This window comes from Lactuca virosa, chromosome 8 (assembly GCF_052849685.1).
Source record: "Lactuca virosa cultivar CGN04683 chromosome 8, Lactuca_virosa_CGN04683_v6, whole genome shotgun sequence".
Taxonomy (NCBI): Eukaryota; Viridiplantae; Streptophyta; class Magnoliopsida; order Asterales; family Asteraceae; genus Lactuca; species Lactuca virosa.
Window position 1 is genome coordinate 289,510,663 of NC_136433.1, and position 16,472 is coordinate 289,527,134.

Sequence of the window (16,472 nt, forward strand, 5' to 3'; positions counted from 1 at the left end):
AGCCTGAGTTGGTATTACTCAGAACCTCAAGGATTTCGTGTGTGCAATGTGCCAACAGAATGAGATAAGAAACAAACTAACGAAAATTTGGGATCTATGATGTCGAAAAATAAAATTTCGACATAAAGGCAGAGAAACCCCGGGCAAAGGTTGCTTCGTTAATTATCAAGAAAGATAATCAACAGCTTGTGTAGTTTCCCGTGAATTACAATCGACTACTTATAAAGAAGTATCGAAGGGCTTCTTTTTCAAGGCTTCGTGGGTAGCGTAAAAATTTCGTTACATATCATCCTCAACATAAGGTGAGTAATTGTAACAGAAATTACTTGTGTGACCAGTGTAGTCAGTGAGAAGTATGCTTTGGATTAATTTGAAAGTGACAATTGAAAGAATTGATACTCGTACGAAAATCATATTGAAAGAAAAAATTAGTGTCAGCTGGATCCTGTTAGGTAACAAATGTCATGGGCTTCGAACATTTGATCAAGACCACTCATAACGAAAGAATATGATTTAGAGTATCGAAAAGTTGGTACTGAAACAAATGCTTCGTGAAAATCTGGAACATAGTTCCCCGTTAATTCCTTGAAAATTTAGAAAATTGGGTTTCACTTTCATCACGGCCTCATGAATCAAGATAATAAACACAAGTGTTTTGATATGTCTAAGTCATGCTTGGTTTGATCAATGACCTCTTGGACATATGTCATTGTGTGTGAACTGTGTTAGAAATTTGAGATGAAAAAGGTTGTTTCACAAAAGCAATTGTACCTCTGTTATGTTTGGACTAAACAGAAAACTCTTAACTCATTTGAGAAGAGTTAGGTAGCTTAGTAGACTAATGTGAATGTAAGCCTGATTGGGAAGAAATTTTCGTAACGAAAAATTTCATTAAGGCTTTCGAAAACACACATTGAGTCAATGGAGGCTTGGGTCGACATGCAGCAGCATGCTTCTAGGGACTGTCTATCTAGTACAAAGTTTCGAAAATTTTACCTTACCCTAGAACTGCAAGCATGACCCATGTAATACTTCGTTGAAATCTGCACTAAGAAAGAAAAGACAAAGTACAAAATAACAAAAATCTTTTTGGATTTTATATTTTTGAAAAGAAAGAAAATATTTTTGTGTTTTTGAGTTTTTCGAAAATTAAAACATATAACAAAAGAAAATCTTATTAATATTTTTGATTTTTCGAAAAGAAAACAAATTAACAAAAATATTTTGGTATTTTTGATTTTTCGAAAAGAAAACAAATTAACGAACAAACGAGAATATAAGAATGTACCAGTACAACCCTGCTGCAAACTCGGTCTCTCGACAGTAACCCCCGTATCCATCACATACGCTAGAAAACCCATACAACCCTGCTGCAAACTCTGTCTCGTCCTGGCAGCAGAACAGAAAGCTGACCCAGATCTGGTACCCTCGCCATATACCGTAAGCACTCCCCCACTAGGGTCTCGTATAATCACCAACTGATGCTCGCAGTCAATCACTGCTCCAAAACGGCTCAACCAGTCCATGCCCACGATGACATAGACATCCCCCATCGCAATCGGTACCAGATCAATCGAAAATTCGACACCAAAGATCTCTGGTACACATCCTCGGAACACATCAGTAGCGAAAACCGCATGCTCGTCCGCTATAGAAACCCTCAGGGGTCGACTCAATGTCTCACGCCGGACACAGATGTGACGACTAAAAGCTAAGGACACAAAGGATCGACTCGCACCCGAGTCAAATAACATCAAAGCAGGTACAGAACTCACAAGAAATGTACCTAAATATAGCACAGAATAAGCACAATAAATCTCAAAATAAGTAAATAAGGAAATACGTACCAGCCACGACATCAGGTGCTGCCGGACCTCCTCCGCTGTCAGCTGAAAAGCTCTCCCACGAGCCCTCGGAACCTCGGCCTTCACCGGCTGAACATCAGCAACACGCAATGCAACAGGAGCGGAACCCTAGGCTGATCCCTGAACAAGATGAGGGCACTCGGCCTTTCGATGGCCGATCTGATTGCAGTGGAAACAAACTTCAAATCCCTTGGGGCAATCCTTCGCCATATGCCCCTCCTTGCCACATTTATAGCAAATCCCCGCCCAGCAAGATCCCTCATGACTCTTGTCGCACTTGCCACAAGTGCGACCGCCGGTCTCTCCCCTGAGACTCCGCATCCTCCCTGACCTGAGTCTCCAGCTCGATCTCCCTCCTTCTGGCATTTTCCTGAAGCTCATCAAATGTCCGATTAGAAGAGTTCGCCATGAACTCTCGAATATCCCTCCTCAGAATACTCAAATACCGGCTCATGCGTGCCTGCTCAGTTGACACATGGCATTTGACCTGACTCGTCGAGTCCAATCATTACTCAGAGGTCTTCGTGAGGGTCCAACTCGTCGATTTAACCCCTAACTCGCCGAGTAACAGCATAGCCAGCTCATTGGGACAAACCCTAACCGACTCGTCGAGTCGGCTCCTCGACTCGGCGAGTCCATTCGGACTCTTTTCTCATTCAGATGATTTCAAGGCAGAAAACTTTCCCAAACTCTAGATCTACACTCTCAAGGCTCATTTATCACGTAAAGTCAAAAACTTTACGTCCATGCATGGCACTTAGGGCTTGAAATGCCAAAACACACCTTAAAAAGGGTTTTTTCACTCAATAGCATTATTAGGGCTGAATAAAGTAGAAACTTTTGGACTTTAGGGACCTCACATGGTCCAGATCTGAAGTTCAAACCTCAGTATGAACTCAAAACACTCGAGGTCCTCATATTAGATAGAAAAAGCCCTAAACTCCCAAAATCATGAGATCTACTCAACAAAATGAGAAAGGTGCAAGCTTTATACCTTTTCTAGAAGCTCTGAGGTGAAATAGCCACAGATCTAGCAGCTCCTTCTCGTGTCTTGGTTTGGAGTCCTTCTCTTCTCTTCAAAAGATGCACCAAATGCTCAAGGTTAGCTCAAAACTCTCTCTCTAAGCTCACATGCCAATTAGGGTTTACTCTCAGGGAAGTATAGCCGCAAATGAGGCTATAAGTGCCTTTAAATAGGCCCCAAACCCGGGGATTTAGGGTTTCTTATCACAGCGTCTACTCGGCGAGTCGACTCTCGGACTTGTCGAGTAAGTCATTAATCCTACATGGCGCAACGCGACTCTACTCGACGAGTTGTAGCACTGACTCATCGAGTAGCTCAATGGTTCTCAAAATAAATGAATAAATAAATAAACAATATACCTGGAAGTCCGGGTGTTACAAACATTATCAAAAAAAAATAATAAAAAAAAAATAAATAATTGGATCATTTTCCCAGTAAGATATATCTACATTAATGCAATTCGATTATCTCTACACAAAAACATTTGCCCATTGTTTTTAACAACGCTAAATTACCATCTTCTTTGCCTTATAGGTCCGTTTGTGTATTTTGTAGCATGGTCAGAATTTTGTAAAAAACAAATACAGAAGTTCATAAAATATAAATACTTAGATAAGAAAGGAAAAAGAATGAGAAAATTTACCGAGTGAACATTGATGACTCAGGAATCGAAAAGGGGAGAGATGAATCGGCAATGTATTGCAGGCTTCGCATTATCCCCGTACTCATAATGGTGACGAGGGATGGTGGTGAGGGAAAGCGAGTGTCTGCTGGAAATTTGGGGGAAACCTTTTTAAGAGCAAATAACAAATTTGGTCCCCTTGGTATATACTCAAAATGACACTTTTGTCAAGTTTATTTTTTGTTACAAACCTACCATTATTGTCTAATGGTTTCATTTCGTTGTAGATATGGTCCATTTAGTAAAATAAAAGGTCGTTGGAATGGGCCTCACTTGGTGTTGCACTAACGATGTTGGGTCGAAACAGCCTATTTGTTTGTCTGATCTGCATCATATATGGTTTTTGTTTTTTTTTATTTGTATTGTCCAGTTTCTCGGTATTTACAAATTCTACAATAAAATACAACGAAAAATAAACCCTAACTCTTACAAGCACGACTCAAATAGGCCAAACAAAAATATATTACATTCATCACATTCGACCAAACTTTCAAACACAGTCTACTAAACAAGAACAACACATGAATAATTACCCTAATATCACAAGTGTTAATGGTCTATTATTAAATCATGTATGTGATTCAATAATGTATTAATAAGTTTGTAAAAACAAATTATATAGAACCATTATACATTACATATCCAACATTTTAACTTAAATTACTTTGATCATTGTAAAGAACATCAAGAACCATGAGCATGAACAATCACTAAATTATAGCAATTAATGTTGTAAAACTCAACGAGTTGGCTGATTATTAGGCCCTTACCGAGGTGAGTTACAGAATCTGAGTACTCCCCGATTGGTCTCTTACTGAAGCAGTGTTGTAAATTTCGATCAACTCGATGATTAATATGTATAATATACTTAATGATTTATTATTTAACACACACACACATGTGATTATTACTCATATATATCTTAAATTTTCAGTATTTATTCACGAAGTGAGACCATTGTGTGTGTTTTTAACTTTTTATGTATTCAAATGTATCTAATTTTGTTATATATTTCAATCAACTTATGATTTTGACATATATAATTTCCCTAAATATATATCTACATGAATTACCGAATCCAAGTACTTCCCGAGCACTCGCTACTCGGTAGCCAGCCGTACCGAGTAGCGTGTACTACAACCTTGATAGCAATTGTTCATAAAGTCTAAAAGTGGCTCTGATACTAGTGTTTCTAAATTATGTGCTCCAAAACAATCTAAGCACGTCAAAAGAATTAATAGATTAAAATTTCATAATTTCCAAAAGATGATCTAGTTTGAACACTTATTATAAGCCTTCAAAACAACCAATAAGATGTTAGAATTTCATACCTTGCTATATAGGGATCCGTTGATGTTGTAACTCGATAACTTCTTGCACCATATATGTCTTCTCTTTGCGTATTCCTTCTATCTTCCATTTGAATTGTTGTTCGCTTCTTTGTTATTATAAGCCTTCAAAACAACTAATAAGATGTTAGAATTTCATACCTTGCTATATAGGGATCCGTTGATGTTGTAACTCGATAACTTCTTGCACCATATATATCTTCTCGTTGCGTATTCCTTCTATCTTCCATTTGAATTGTTGTTCACTTCTTTGTTACCCCTTGAGACTGGTTAGACATTCCAACTTCAGATGTTCTTCAAATGCCACCTCTTCCTAAACCACTCAGAATCATTCACGTGCAAACCCCCAACTGTCCCTAAAAATCTTGGTAGATCCCTGAATAAAATTACACAAACCAGTAAAAAAGAATGTGCAAGAAATTAAACACCAAAAAACGACAGAAACCATGTATATTTTTATTTTTTGTTCACAAGAGCAGAACCAAAACATTAATTAAAGACCTTAATTACCTTTCACCCTTCACCCAACCATCTTCCTCCTTAACATGAAAAAAGGAAAGATGATCTACAAATAGAAAAATAGATAATAAGTGGATTACCTTATTCTTACTTGGAGCCATGATGAAAAGCGACAGATGCAGCAGGAGGTCAGTGAGAGAGAAGTAGCAAGTTGAGAGCACCATAACATAGCTTATTACAAATCTCAAACAAACATAGTCTAATCCAACAACTTAATTGACATTATAACAAACATTTTGAAATTGACGCCCACGTTTACAAATATATAATCCAAATAGTAGTATGAATAAACACAATACCAGTGTCAAAAGCATAATAACTATTGATTACATACATCCGAAAATTACTTGCATTCTAGCGGATCTATGTGGCTTCTCTTCCTCTCTTCATCTTGGCAACTCTAACCATGACTGCAACGTATATCTTGTCCATGATTTCCTCAGCAAACATGAAAAGCTTGTGTCTCCAGTGCTTCTTGAACAACAAAACTCCAATTACAGCCCAAAACCCTGTTGTGAATCCACTCATGATGTCCAGATAAAACCACCATACCTTCATCGACTCGCCAGCTGCTTTATGTTTCTTCTTGGGAGCTGTTGTTTGGTCTTCATGACTTGAGCAATTATTTGGCAATGGAGGTCCACACAGATCTTTGTTTCCATCATATATTGAAGGATCAGTAAGGGTCTGCAACTGACGACCTGTTGGAATTCTTCCTGTCAAGTTGTTGTTTGACAAATTCAAATGGCTCAGAAAAGTCAAAGCTGCTATGCTTGGAGGGATCGTCTCGGTCAACTCGTTTCCAGATAAATCGAGAGATTCTAACCTCGTCATGTTTCCAATGCTTTCTGGAATAATCCCATTGAGATGATTATTAGACAAATTGAGACCCAACAACATAGAAAGTGCAGTTAGCTCCACAGGTATTTGTCCGACAAGTTTATTGCTTGAAAGGTCCATGTTAAAAACCATACCCCAAGTTGATGTATATTCAAGATCAGCACCTTTCATCACCTGAATCACATTCTCATTAGAATCAGAAGTGCGATTAAAGTTGATTGTGTTAGGTTGTTCTGTATTCAAGATCAGTGTCTTCACCATCGCATTCAGCTCTCTTAGGCAATGAGGGATGATTCCCCTGAGGTCGTTGTAAGCAACATCTAGAATTTGAAGTTTCGACATTCTGCACAAAGATTCAGGAATTTCTCCAGTGAAATTATTCATGTGTAACCTTAAAACGATCAAATTTGTTAGGTTTTCTCCAATCCATTGGGGTATATTTCCAGACAATTTATTATCACCCACATCTAGGACTCTTAGATCTTGTAGATTCCCCAATTCTCGAGGAAGTTCACCAAAAAATTTATTGTCATTCAACTTTAACCATTGCAATGATAAATGGTTAAGACCTATATAACTTGGAATGACACCTGAAAGCAAATTCGAGCTAAATATCATGGAAAGCAATCCTTGTAGATTCACAAGACACTTGGGAATTTCCCCTGTTAACCTATTTCTGGAAAGATCAAGTAATTCCAAACCTGTCCTTCTGCACAATGACCTTGGAATCGACTCATTGAAAATGTTATTCACCAGTAATAGCGCCTCTCCACCACCATACTTGATGGCAGTTCCCCCATCAGGAAGGTTTTTCAAAGGTCCGCTGAGTTTGTTGTGAGAGAGATCTAAGAAAGGAATGACAGGCATCTTCTGCAGCCATGTGGGCAGAGGTCCCGATATTGAAGCATTCGACATAACTACCTTATAGAGCTCCCTTTGATTTCGAAGCCACTGCGGAAATCCATTTGCGAGATTGCAAGAACTGAGATCTAGAAAATACAACTGGAATGGAGGTATCCACTCATGTGAAGCATTGAAAGTCAACTTAGTGTTAGAAGAAGCATCCAAGATATTCAGCATTGAAAGGTTAGCAAAATGGGCTTCGGAAACTACTCCTTCTAAGGAATTTTCTGAGATATCTAGATATTCGAGTTTGGCAAGTTGCCCAACTGAAACCGGAATAGTCCCATTTAACAAATTTGAAGACATCCTAATTTCTTGTAATGAAACAAGTCTTCCTAGAGATGTTGGGATGGGGCCCGTTAACCGATTGGATCCTAGATTCAAATATGTTAAAGCTGATAAATTTCCAAAGGATTCTGGAATTGAACCGTTCAATTGGTTAGAAGAAAGGTCAAGTGTGGAAAGATTCCCAAGGAATGAAGGAATAGGACCGGTTAACCGGTTATGAGATAGATCTAATTCTTCTAAATATTTTAATCTTCCTAGAGATTCGGGGATTGGACCTGTCAAACTGCTATTCTGTAGACTCAAGACTCTTAAATTGGTTAGTCTCCCAAGTGGCTCTGGAATCGTACCATTCAAACAGGGACTTAAATCCAACCACTCCAAAGCATATCGAGAGCATTCCGAAAAGTTTTGCAGTGAGTCGGTCATTTCTATACCAAGAGGATTGTCCGAAGCACTCAAGTGTTTCAGGTGACACCGTCTCCAGATACCAAGATGTTTAATCTGCTTAAACTTGTTATTAGAAAGATCAAGCTCTAGAAGGTTAGGCATAACAGGAACCGATGAATTCAGCCAGTTTTGTGAAAGGTCTAGAACTCTTAGGGAACTCATGTTTGTGAAAAAAGATGGAATTATGCCTTCAATTGAATTCCAGCTTAGATCCAAGTATCGGATGTTAGAAAGCGTACTGATATTAAGATGAGAGGAAGATAGAAAAGTCTTATCAAGCCCACTATTCCACAAATGCAGCTCTGATAAAGAAGGGATCATGTTTATCAAGTTTACAAAGTTACATTTCAAACTAAGATAAGAGCCGAAAGATTCATAACCTTCAAATTAGAAAGGTTTCCAAAGTGATTGGGAATAATACCTTGAAAACCAGCATACGAGAGATCAAGGTACCTGAGTTGTTTAAAGGATCCAATGAACTCAGGGATTCGGCTTCCTTGAAAATCATTACAACTCAAGTCTAAGTATTTGAGATGCCTCAACTCCGAAAGAGAAGAGTTCACCTCATTACCAACTAAGTTTCCGTATCCTCCAAGTTGAAGGCTTTCAACTGTTCCAGTGACACTGTCGCATTTAATTCTTTCCCACAAGCAACAGTCATTGCCCACCCATGATGACAACATTCCAGAAGTATCTTTGACACTCCCTTTGAATTTGAGAAGTGCAAGTCGCTCATGCTCAGAGCAAACAACTGTGGTATTAATTCCAACGCCCAAACAAGTATATGTTATTTCAACCAAAAAAACACATATGAAGATGAGATGAAACCCCAAACATCTCAGATTCCCCATTAACAACTAACCCTCTCTAACTCAGTTTGATTTGTATGAAAGTTGAATTGGAAAGGTTGGTTGTTATGATATAGTGATGGGCTGTTACTTCATTTATAGAGCCATAAACGAAGAGCAACTTATAGCCAAGGAAGACTTGGTAGTCAATTTTAATCTAAAATATGTTTAATAAAATTAGCTTAAAGAATTAATAGATATTTCTCATTAATTTGATACCAATATTGTTTACTTTTTTTTTGGCTTTTCAGTGTTATTGAATTGGAACAGTTTTGAATATAGTCTACGCACCATGGCACAGTAAATGCATTTTGGCCAAAAGTCTTCCACACAAAGGCTTTGAAGTCAACAAAGTAAACCACCTAAGAGTGTCATGATTGCTGCACCACTAATCTTTCTTGTGGAGTTTTCCTTGCAACTTCTCTCAATCAAATAAATTCCACATTACTCATTTCCATTTTTTCTTATTATTCCATGAAAAACAAAAGTACTGTCAGGATTGGATCAGTCCAAATTATGATATCCATCTATATCTTTATATAAAACTTTGAAAAAAACCCATTATTGAACCAATAAAAAAGTAGAATACAAACACTGATTTTTTTTCTTGTTTAAGTCTATGTAAATATTATCCGATGAAGGAAATGATAGAAAAGAAACTACCAAATCTAATGATATGTTTTATAACAAAAATTTCTGATTATCAATAAAATCAATTTTGAAGAATATTTGAGATGGTGAACAAATATTTGTTCAACTACTTGTTAGATATGCAAGAATGTCCAAGTGAGCATATAATTTTATCATACAACTTACTTGGTGCTGTACTGCAGTCTATCGATTTGAACTAATGTTGATTCTATTAAATGACAATGTTGTTATTTATCAGCTTAATTTCTTTTAAACATTTATATATACAAACTAAACAACATGCTCAAATTTTTCATATTGTGTTATACGCACAGTTTTGAAGTACATTTTAGCCTTTAGGTGTAGTGTATGACCCATGGTCAGGATGAGGAAATCTGGTGAAAATGGTACTGAAGCTGAAAATGGCGATGATGAGAAATTTAGCAAAATGGCGTTATTAAATTTTCTGACACCGTGACATATACACACAAAAAATAATCTTTCTTGTGGAACTCTCCCTGAAACTTACCCTTAACAATGCTTTTGTGGAAATTTAAGAGAACGCATCTTTTTTAGTATGCTTAAATTCCATTGAGTTCTTCATTCTTTAAGGTTGAAAATGATGAAGACCTATATTTTAAGAGATACTGCCATCAAAATATTTTTCCCAAACAATATTCAGAGAAAATAATCAACAGCATAAAACTTCAGTTTTTAAAATTTGAAAAAAATATATTTTTTTTAACTTCGAAGTCATTTCTAATACAAAATAATATACAAACGATATGCATCTAAAAAATTCAAAACAGTAATACTTCAGCGAAAACTCAAAAACCTATTTGATAAAAAGATTTAAAATTTTTGAAGCTCAAATAGAAAACTGGAGGTCTGCACTAATACCAATAGTAGGTGAAAGCTAAAGTTTTTAGTCTATCAGTCTATGAAAGGATTAATTCAAAATAACAACTGATAGGATACAGTCATACACGATGCAATTCAAAAATGAAAGAAAATATGAGAATTATATATAGAAAGAAAAAACACATTGTCTTTACTGTAGGTTGAACACCTTGTCCTAATCCACTTACCTCGATTCATCTCAAGAGGTACTGTCCACTAAATAAACTAATGTTTTTAACGGAAGAGACACAAATCCATACATGTAAGAAAACTCCTTCACATTCACTCAATTTAACAACTGATTCAATAAAAAATGCCTAGCAAAAAGAAGTGTAAATTGTAGATCCCTTAACACATTGTGCGCCAGGCATGCTCAATTTATCAAAAGCAAAAATGTGTGTATGATTGTCTGTATATATGTGTGTTTGTGTGTGAATATTTGTTGAAGGAAGGCTACAATAACGTTCTATCTGTCTATGCATTTAAAAGAACATACGAATATGTTTTTGTTATAAGTTTAGTATATCTTGATGATTTGGATATACATGGAAGTCCTAGAAAGCTTTCTAAGGCATTTGAATACATGGGGGAGAAATTTAGGATGAAAGATTCTGGAAGGACGAAACTTTGTCTTAGGTTATAGAGTGAACACTTGAAGGATGGAATCCTTGTGCACAAAGAACGTTTTATCGAAAAAGGTGCCAAGACAATTTTATATTGACCAGGAACATTCGTTGAGCGTCATCAAGACAATTTTATAAGGTTACTTGATTTTGGTAAAGATCGTGTCCAACCTATTAAAAGATTATAAGGAAATAGGTGGTGGGGAAGTAGCACATGCACATCTATGCATATGTTTATTAATTTATTCATATAATAATGTATTTGTATGTCTATCCATCTATATGTACACATGTGCATCAATGTATATGGAATTTGTTTACCACGAAAACATACAAACACGTTCAACAGCACCCATAAAATTTTGCAGATATCATTACATCCTAATTGGAAGAGATCAGTTCACTTTCTTTATTATCATGATAAACAAACAAGCTTTTTCATTATCGTTAGATACCAAGGTCATTCTATTACATATATAACCTCCACTTTCATGAGCATGTTCAAAACAAAGCAAGACTAGAAATGCACATAAATCATCACTTAGAAGTTAAGGTGAAGCACAAGTTTAAGGACACTAGAAAGCATATCAGGTACATGATGATCTGGCGTATGTGCAACTGGGCTATAAGCAATCAAGGATCATCACAGCACAAAAAGATGCAATATGTCAGTAATTTTGACAAGATGCAGTGCCTACTGAAAAAGCTATAAAAGACTTACCTTATACATTTTCCCAGGTAACTCACTGATGCAAATTGAAAAAGAAAGTCCCAAATAAAAATACAATAATTATGATTATCATGTACCAGTAGATATCAATACAAAACCTTTTTTGATAATATGGCAAGCAATCGCGGACATACATATATAATATGTGAAGTCAAGTAAAATTATACATGCATATAAATGTAACAGTTTCATTTATAGAAACAGCTTTTGTAGCATACGAAGAAGATCTGATTCTAAATATAGCAGCATAACAAAAATATGTTTTTTCTCCATTTTCTCAACAAATGCAAGAGAAAATACAGAAGCTGTTCACGAGCATAAATTAGCATAGAAGATTAGTTGGTACAATACAATACAATACAACCACTTTAAATACCAAAGGATCTACTGAGAAATAGAGTAACGGATTTTGTGTTAGACATTATATCTACCATGGGGAGCTGCAAGTGTGTTGTTGCAAAACAGAGGCCATCACCATCGGCTTATATGCATGCTAATTTTCTATCTTCTTTGGGTTACATGTCCAAATTTGTGTGAGAACTAGGTCAAAAAGAAACATAAAAACTTAGGTAGATCATTTTCCTAATACGATTTATCTACGTTATCGCAATTGGGTTATTTTACACATAAAACCATATATGCATCATTTTCAACATTGCTAAATTACTATCTTCTTTGTCTTACAGGTCCCCGTTTGTGTTCAGAATTTTCTTAAAAGCAAATAGAGCAACCATGAAATCTCAAGAATTAGGTCAAACAGAAAAAACAGAATCGAAAACCGAAAACATAATTAACACCGATGACACAGGAATCGAAAAGGGGAGAGATGAATCGGCAATGTATTGTAGGCTTCGCATTATCCCCGTACTCGACTACTTCCCGGTGGTGAGGGAAAGCGGTCGATTTGAGATGACAGATTTAGACAAAATTACATATTTGGTCCTGTGGTTTTCAAAGAGGACCAATGCAAGTGTTTTTGAGGACGAGGTGCATTTTTCACGTTTCAAAGAGTAATTTACAGAAATGATCCTTGTGGTGTGGTCGAATTTCTAATTTTGATCTTTAAGTTTTAAAATTTGATAGGTTACATCCTTGTGGTTTGTGAAAACTACATTGTAGGTCGTTGGTCCATATAAAATGACCAAATTACCCTTTCTTTCTTTTTTTCTTTTTCTTTTAAAAATTTATTATTATTATTATTATTATTATATATATATATATATATATATATATATATATATATATATATATATATATATATAGGGAGTGGTTCAAATAAGAACCCAAAAAGGTTAAAAACCCTAATAACCGTTTTTTAAAATGTTTTCAAAAAGGTATTTTAGACAAATCAAACATTAATATTTAATAAATCAAACTCTTCATTCCCTCCTTTATAAACGGCCACTGTAGCCACTGATACATCGTCGGACCGCCACCGGAATGTCGCCCTATCGCAGCCGGACTAACACAAAATTAAATGATATTTTTTGGTCGTATTCAAAGTTTAATAAAACAAATATTTTTTATTTTCCAGCAAAAACATAGAAACTTTTTGTAAAAGAAAATATAGAATTATGTCTTGAAAATATCAATTTTCCTTTTTTCTAAATTGTGGATTTCGTTAAACAATATATCGTGTATAAAAAATATTATTGTTTAAAATATATTATTCACAGTTTAATAAACATAATAATTCACTAATACATAGCTTAGTATTTTTCATGCATACATTCATTAAAATTTTAGCACAAAATTTATACATAATATACAACTTAATACATTCTATTATACACTAATTCTTATATTTAAAGTAGTCAAACTCAAACTCTCCCATCACCACCACGACCAACTACCACACATCATTATAAACCACCAGTGCTATCGTCGCAATCATCTTTCATTCCAAATTAAACATGTATATAAAATCATTGATTGACAACTTAAATATTATATTCACAATCTAATAAACCAATTAATTCACTTATTTAGACTTTAATGCAAAATAATTATAAAAACTAATACATCTTAACATATTTGTACAACAAATATATATATATATATATATATATATATATATATATATATATATATATATTCACAAGAAATTAATACAAACATTCATACATAAATCATTCATAATTTAACACAAAATTCATTAAAAATTCACAGTCAATTCACAGTTTAAATAGAAAATACACAACGTAATACAGACAATTCATAGTTTATAACAAAAAAATCATAGTTTAATACACAAAATTCACAACTCAATATAGTCAATTCACAATTTAAAAAGAAAATGCATATGTAACGCCCCAAAAATCGAGGATAAAAGTTTTCATTTTTATTATAGTTAAAATACACATGTTACTTAATTCAAACATTCAAAAACATTGCTAAGCAAATATTTATCAGGGTTGATTCCCAAAATCACATATTGCGGAAAACACGGGTGTACGCGTTGCGATCAAGCCGGGGCCCGTTTCCTTTCGAGATGGAAGTACCCGAAACCATAATCCACAAACTGTAAACACAAAGCTTAATGAGTTCCCCAAAATACCATACCACACATGAAGTCACAGAAGTCATACATATAAACATATAAGGATGCCATGGAAACCCTCACCTCACACTGCTGAACCATACAAAAACACCCTTGGTTGCTGGCTGACAGATCCTCAACTACCAATAACAAAACAAACAATACCCAATTAACAATTGCGTTCTAATCCATAAACATAACTTCAAACCTGGGGTAAAAATACCATTTTACCCCTAACCTAGCCTTGACCAAACTATGGCCCAAACTGAAAGCTGAAAGGCCCAAAAGGCCAATTAACCAATCAATGGCCCAATTTTCCAAATTGGGTCCAAGCCTCTACATGGCCTTACCTTAAGGTCCAACCATCTCCTTAGTCCGAAACACTAGGCATCCCAATAGCCCATTAGCCCAAATATGACCCACTCATGGCCCAATTTTCGAAATTAGGCCCAAACCTCTCTAATGGACCTTATCCTAAAGCCCAATAATTTCCTTGGTCCAAAAACCTGTTTTCCAGATGGTCCATGAAGGCCCACAGCAACTAAGACCAAAAAATAGCCCAACCCGAGGCCCACCATTGCGAAGTCCAATCTGATTGAGTACGCAGGGTGTACTCAGTTGTACGCTGCGCGTACTCGCTTAATGGCTTGTACGTTGCGCGTACAGACTTCTACGCCCATCGTACTCCCCTCTTAATCCCACTTTTACCATTAAGAACTTAATGCTTAGCCCTTAGGTCAAAACCACATATTTGAGTCCTAAGCAACGTCTACACCCATAGAGTCACTGACTTGGTAACTTTGCATGCCCCAAGACCCAACCACAAAATATAACATTCTACTATCATGAAAATGGCCCCAACTTATGCATGGATGGATTTAAACTCTAAAGGTGCCAACTTTACGGACCTTGAACCTCAAAAACACTAAGAGGGGAAACTCAAAACTCCTGGAATGGAATCAAGACCACTAGATCTCATTCTTGGGACCAAAATTGTGACAACCGTCAAATTTCGGTCAAGTCAAAGTCAAACAAAGTCAACAAGTCAAACCGGTCAACTCCAATAACCCTTGTATGTTAGGGTTTACGTTATGAAATCACTGTACAATTCGCTATTTTAATGAGAAAACATCATTTGGAAAATTCATGTGTTTGATTTTCCTTAGCCTTAACAGTGCTAAACAACGAACCAAAGCGATAAAACACTATTGCACAATCATCGGGATTGTGTCAGACACTAAATCATGGCTTAACAGGGTTTATGGACCTTGCATTGCGAAGCCAGACACTCAAAAAGATCACAAACGAAACCTCTCTCAATCTCGTTCACTCAATCTCTCTCTATTAAAATCTCTCCCAAATCTCTCCCAAATCTCTCTCAAAAGTTCCCGTAACTTTTTATAATCATTCGGGTCATCCCGACCCTTAACCGGGTCAAAAACCGCTTGAAACGGGGTAAAAACGAGTAAAATAGCCTTAAGGACCCGAAACCGAAGCTTTAGGACCGAAGCCTCTCATCCGAGGCCTCGGATCCAAAGCCGAAGCTTCTCACAAGACCGAAGCCGAGGTCCGAAGACCGCAGCCTCGCAGGTTCGGCCTCCATGCGAGAGGTCTCGCAGACAGCCCTCTTTTCCCGGTTTTCGACTACGACTTCGTTTTAGGCCCGTTTTTCATCATTTTAACTCGGGATTTTCATCAAAAACTTTATTTTAACAATTAAAACCCTATAATTCATAAATCCCCACGTTTTTAGGGCCAATCATACCAATATTTAGTGGGTGAAGTGCTTGAGGTGGAAAGATGACTTTACTTTACTTTATGACACATGCCACCACTCACACCCACTACATGACCAACTCATATCCACTACATGACCAACTCTTCTCCACTACATGACCAACTCATATCCACTACATGACCAGCCCCACTCCTTGTCTAAGTATAAAATCTATCCCCTCTCTTCATACTTCTTTCATTCTCTCATTTTCCTCCAAGGATCACACTCCAAATTCTCTCACCATTCTCTCTAAATTTCAAGACTTCCAAGGCTGATTATCAAGCTTTCTTCACTCTTGGTAAGTATAATTCATTCTCCTTATGATTATTACACATCCTTCTACTCAAAATCATAGGAATCTTACACAAACATCGTCACCTTCATGTTAGGTTCTCGATTCATCAAGGCATCTTCTAAGTGTTCTTGAGTTGAACACTTCTCTTCTCCAACATCCATCCTCTAAAAACATATAAGGTGAGTTCATACCCCCATCTTTTCATGTTTTTCT

At 36.2% G+C, this 16,472-nt stretch overlaps 1 protein-coding gene across 1 annotated transcript; it reads right to left on the reverse strand.

Annotated features, from left to right (window-relative positions):
* Window positions 1–5,442: 5,442 nt before the first annotated feature.
* On the reverse strand, window positions 5,443–8,365 carry LOC145129119 (uncharacterized). Its single transcript, XM_079063863.1, has one exon. The coding sequence runs from the start codon at window positions 8,236–8,238 to the stop codon at window positions 5,803–5,805; it is 2,436 nt and encodes an 811-aa protein (XP_078919989.1). The 5' UTR covers window positions 8,239–8,365; the 3' UTR covers window positions 5,443–5,802.
* Between the last annotated feature and the right edge of the window lie 8,107 nt (window positions 8,366–16,472).

Bases quoted from the DNA above. Each gene is read 5' to 3' on its own strand.
- LOC145129119 (XM_079063863.1), bottom strand. From the start codon at position 8,238: ATGATCCCTTCTTTATCAGAGCTGCATTTGTGGAATAGTGGGCTTGAT.